We start from the raw sequence: 5,839 nt of genomic DNA on the forward strand, positions 1-5,839 counted from the left end.
CAAATCAATCGGTAATTCTATCCTATCATTTAAGAAGCAGGTATATACAGTCAAACCTGCCTAAATGGCCACATCCAAACACCACATGTTTGATAAAGACATCTTTAACAGGGACCCGAAAGGTCAAAATGTTTTCTTGGTCCATTAGAGAGGTTTCACAGTATGAAATGTTCACGTCGACGTGTAAATAGGATAATTATATCAAATATTCAGACATTTAAAACGAGTCGTTTCAGATAAAATATATCAAAGCAATAAAACTCACCTTAAAAGACTTCTGGTAAGCGCTCTGGTCCATAGATTGTACATTTCTCGTTGACATTTTTTGTGTGTGAAATAATCGAACTTTGATGTATTTCCGATGACGATGTGATTAATACACCACTATATGGTTCCGGGTACAGGTTGTCATTGTTTATAGAGAAAAACATGTTACAAATTACATGTACCGTTTCTTGGAAGAGTTCCATATATAGCGATGCGTTAAAACTGCGCAGTTACTTTTCATTACTCACGTATTGCAATCTGCATTAGCAGGAATTTTCATATTCCAGGAATAGGTCCATGTAATATTGGAAATTTACAGACGTACTCACTATCCCGAAAGTCATTCCTTTCCGTGACTTAGGGTAGAGGTTTGGTGTTGTGAAAGGTGAGTGGACAAATGCTCAGATTAAGGAATGGAGTTCAACAGAATAATTGTTTAAATATTTATTTATATAATTAGTTAAGACAGTCTCGATATAAATCTAGTAATGCGTTATTTTTATTCTTCATATGTAACTGTATATAAGTTATCATTATTTATCGCTGCTGTAAGAATGATCAATACATGACGAGTAAGCAACGCGGAAGTACGTGTACTGTTGATACCCAGAACACGATATTGATTGAATCCGTTGCTAATATAAACAATCGTTAACATAATGACTAATCATCTTTATCTCCTATTGCAAAGAACTGTTTTACTACATTTACATAATAATTACATGTGTATTATATTTCCCGAACTGAACTTCTAAGCTTTAGTGCTTTTATTTAAGTATTGGTGTCTCTAAGTTTGATATTATCAGGTATTAAAATGAAATAGCGTATATTTAAAGACAGATTGCATATGAAAACAATGAAGCATTGATTGTATCATATTTCTTACAGAACACTAACCCAGAATAACAATGGGAAGCTCTAATTCACGTTTCAGTCCTCCGATACAGGTAATTAATTTAACAAAAGTTAAATTATTTGAACATTTTTCTTGTGCAATTTTTGTTTTGTTTTGTTTTCTTCAATCCCTCTAACCTCCGTCATCCATTGCCCTTCGAATTATGTCCCCTCAAAGCCAAATTCATGGTAAATTGATAAGTTCACCTAATTTCGCATAAGATCACCACTTTTAGACAAAAACATTATTTTAACTTTTATCAATTGCGAAAATGATGAAAATGTTTAAAATCGGTAATATAAATAGACGAAGCGATGTAAATATACAAACCATATATTTTCATACATCTTCAACATACGGTATAGATCCACTTGGTGAATCTTATTTCAACTTATTATTAAAAATAGAGGCCGAGATATAGTTTTTGTAATGGTACATTTTGCACTAAATCAATGAAATCAAATTTAATAACAGCATCATTTAGTTTTCGCTCAAGGAAATAAAGTTCGAAAACAAATGAAGGCTACAGTAACCATAGGCTACAACATAGTATTTGAAATCTTATACAGACTTCATTTTTAAATGTCAGTTAATTGTTACTGGTGCTTGATTTGACACCTGAATAAACACATATTATGCTATTGAACGTGCACTCCTGGGTTTAAACACAGTCATGTATAACTTAAGTAAATCTAGTATATTTCTATGTTTGCACATGGCGTAATCTTTCACTGAAGTATGTGTGCACAACGAGATGGTAATAACTAGTTCTCATATGGTTTTTATAGAGTTAAATGGTCTGTAGGTAAACCAGTTCAGATAAATCAGATACCCGTTTTTAATCAGAGCGAAACACGTTTGACACTGTGTTGAGACCTAAATGAGGAAGACTCGCCATATTGGTTTCTTTAGAAATTTGAATACAAAAATTTTGAAATAATAGAAATGGTTAAGATGTATCGATTGATAAACAAAATATATCTTTAATGTTATATAGCGGTTCTGGCTGACCCCCAGGGACATGAGGGGCTAAAAAATCAAATATCTTCTTCTGAATTCAGATTTGATGGAAACAAATTAAAATGTCAAGTTGATATAATCCTTTACAGACTTCAAGAGCCTGTTATTGTTTATGCCCTTGTTTAATTCTGTATCTGAACTTTAATGCATAAAATTAACAGTATTCAATGTCACGCATTGAGTATATCATTGAAGTCAGGGCATCCAGTAGGATCAAAATCTCAAAAGTCGGTGACCCTTGGCTCTGAAATCCTGAGGGTCCAATAAAATTTCTGAGGGTCAAAATATTAAACTTAAGGGTCAATCATTAATCGCGTTAAATTTCAATTATATTTAATATTAAATTTTATAACCAATAACATTGATAATGTTTAAAAAAAGTACACTTATTATGTTTCTTTAGAATAAGTAAAGAAAAGATGATAATAATTATGTAAAATTGATTTAACTACAGTATTCATATCAATATTTTAATTATATTTAATTATCTAAATTTTTGAAATTTAAAGGACATATTTGAGCTTCTGATCGTAAATATATTATTTAATCAATATCATTATTTTATGAAAAAGATAATTTTTTTACAAAAAAAGATGATTAGGCTGTTTTATAAATCATAATTATTACTGTTATTTTTTGTTTGAAATAGAAATGTTATTAATTCAGCCGTATTTCTAAAACGATCTTTTAAAAATAAATACAATGTTTTTATTTATTGTGTTTCTTTTCCACGACAATTCTCAAGTCACATTTGCCGCCAAAAACAAATTAGAAAGGTTAACAGGAACGATTTACGCTTCTCACTCTCCAACACTGATGGTTTGTGGGTAATGTGCATGTAGGGTTATTCAGGTTAACAACAAAATGGCTACTGCAGCATGCAACAAAGTAGGCCTATTTACGATCTCATCTCTGTTGTATGCCTGCTTACAAGATATGAAATATAAATTTAATGAAATGGGCATCTAATAAAGCTTTGATTAAAATGTGATTGCTGATAAGAATGTGCAGTTTTAGCGGACCAGAGTTAGGAAGGTACTCGTTAGAGGTGTGACTTCTTTACCTGTGCTCCAATTAGCAGATTACGGTCGGACTATGTCACAGTTGAGTGAATCTTTTAATTGGCGTGGGGTGTTCTATTAATTAGTGTCACTGACCCTAGCTAATATGAACCTTATTGGGGGTTGGGCATCACATAATACACACATACACAACTCTGATGAGCAGTTGTGGTAAAAATGTGAAGCGCATGATTGACGCACGGCATGCAAAGATCGTGCCTCAAAAAAATTTTGCTGCGTCCCCGAGGTCTCTAGTTACGAAAAATAAAAGATACTCCTCCGCCGGCAGATCATAAACAATATTCATCATCTGGATAATAATTAGTAACAAATTGTTTCTAAGTTTTAAACACAGGACTATATATAAAATAATTTGCTTAGCTTTTGTTTTGGTAAGGCATATTGTCATGGACTTTTTGGGTGCGATTAACTACCTTTATTCTAAAGTAAAACAAGAAGCTCTAAGTTTCAATGATGTTTGACGTTTTGTTATGATGGTAATGGTGTAAGTAAACTGAAGAAAAATACTAATTTGTCTGTTCCTGTTTTAATAATACAAATTACCATTCGTCTATGGTGTAGCATCTTTAGTGTTGCGAGCTCGTCCATTTCAAACTGAAACTGAAACCATTCCAGATTATTTTTATGATGATTTCCTGTTAATATCAGTAATCATTAATTTTAATTTTGACAAATTGCAGATCGTATTGCATTTCTATCAAGATAAGCATTTTTTTATTGTTTTAGAATGTCATAACAGAGCAAAAACAACATTTACTAATACCAATACCGCAATGTAAAGATTAAAACATGGTTTTATCAGTACGTTTAAGTAAACATAATATTTTTCAGGAAACACATTCATCAAAATCACACTTGCGGTACACGTGCAGCATGATCGATGATCAATCCATTAATTATGTAATACGTGAGAACGCCCACAATTTAACGTGGGAGGAGCAAGCGATGGGACGGGAAGCCCAGATTCTGGCTACACAGGAGCTGAGCAGGACCATGCGGAACTGTGAACTTGTCGTGTATCTCAAACACACAACAATAACACTCCGCGCCGGTGATTGTGACAATAGAATTGTGATGCAGAAGAGATACAATGGTGAAATCGAGTGGAAGTTCACTCAGAGATCCTTCACTCAGACCGTGTACAGCGGCGTGAAGTGGCTTGGCAGTCGTCTGCTTAGCTTCTTCGGCCAGCTTCCTGGCATCGCAGCTGGTGCCGTGATGAAAAGTATTATGCCCTGGTGATATCGAACTGTATAGTAAAAGTTTGTATATATTGATTATACACAAACAAATAGACTGGGATCTCCATCCAAAAAACATCTTGTATTAATTGATATTTTAAATAATTTAAGAATAATACACTGTATATAGGTTTCTCGTTATTTGATCTTAGTTATCAATTTTGCGTCTCAATATATGTTAAACTTACAAGCAGTATGTGCCTGTGTCCCCGAATTGACCTACATGTTGGCAAGCCTCTACAAACATACAGGTCAGTCATTTGAGCAACGTATGGAATGTTAGCGTTACAATTCAACTTCAATCCAATGGTTGTTATGGTATAAGAATTTTATTCCAGGACGGATGACAATAGAAACCTAGTTCAAGTTCACAGGGCATGCTGCATGTTTTCATAAAATACATACATTTCTGCACGTGCCCCCCCCCCCCCCCACCACAACTTAACGAACCAATGTTTTTTTCTGAAGCCTTATGACCCACTGATACCGAAATCGAGAGGTAACATTGCATAAACTGGGATGAACTTCCGGTTATGACGTCATCAAGATGGCCGCCATCTCGAATTTCACTAAAAATTGAAAAATAGTCATAACATTGACATTTTTTTAACAGAAGAAGACAAACGAGGCATCACAATGACCACAATAGAACAATAAATACATATCAGGACCATATAATCCAAAATATGTAGTTATTTCTACGCAGGAAATAAAAAAATTGGATTTTGAGCTCAAAAATGGTAATTTTTAAGCAAAGTTTTCATATTTGGCTTGACGCAGTAAAAATGTTTGCCAACAGCAAACAAATATTTCTAATAAGTTATTTGACCTCTTATCAATAAGTAAAAACAACACCAACCAAAAAAAACAATGTTTACGTTGTATTAGCTTCGGTTATGACGTCATCAAGATGGCCGCCATCTTGAATTTCACTAACAATTGAAAAATAGTCATAACATTAACATTTTTCAACCGAAGTAGACAAATGAGGTATCAAAATTATCATAATAGAACAACAAATTCATATCGGGACCACATAATTCAATATATGTAGTGATATCTGGGTAGGAAATGAAACAAGAGGCCCAAAGGGCCTTAACGGTCATCTGACTACCTTGGCAATAGTAAAATTAATTATATAAGGTGTCACTTTGTCAGGACCATGTCAGGATCATTTTCAATATCTTTCAACAAATTTTATTTCAAACAAAAGGCCCAAGGGCCCTAACATATAGGAATTTAATTAGATATAGTGTCATGGTAGCTACTCTGATTTGGGATCAACCAAAGATGTAACAATACTTTGTCGGGACCATGTCAGGATCATTTCATGC

The 5,839-nt window shown here is 33.5% G+C and overlaps 1 protein-coding gene across 1 annotated transcript; it reads left to right on the plus strand.

Moving 5' to 3' along the window:
* Positions 1-515: 515 nt before the first annotated feature.
* On the plus strand, positions 516-4,630 carry LOC138309222 (uncharacterized). The gene is made up of 3 exons (XM_069250377.1): positions 516-652; positions 1,156-1,214; positions 4,096-4,630. The coding sequence occupies exons 2-3, from the start codon at positions 1,176-1,178 to the stop codon at positions 4,504-4,506; spliced, it is 450 nt and encodes a 149-aa protein (XP_069106478.1). The 5' UTR covers positions 516-652; positions 1,156-1,175; the 3' UTR covers positions 4,507-4,630.
* The last annotated feature ends 1,209 nt before the right edge of the window (positions 4,631-5,839 follow it).

This window comes from Argopecten irradians, chromosome 15, assembly GCF_041381155.1.
Source record: "Argopecten irradians isolate NY chromosome 15, Ai_NY, whole genome shotgun sequence".
NCBI classification, from domain to species: Eukaryota; Metazoa; Mollusca; class Bivalvia; order Pectinida; family Pectinidae; genus Argopecten; species Argopecten irradians.

Excerpts from the sequence above, each read along its gene's own strand:
- LOC138309222 (XM_069250377.1), top strand. The coding sequence starts at position 1,176 with ATGGGAAGCTCTAATTCACGTTTCAGTCCTCCGATACAG. Across the intron at positions 1,215-4,095 it reads GTTTCAGTCCTCCGATACAG|GAAACACATTCATCAAAATC; the intron begins GTAATTAATTTA and ends AATATTTTTCAG.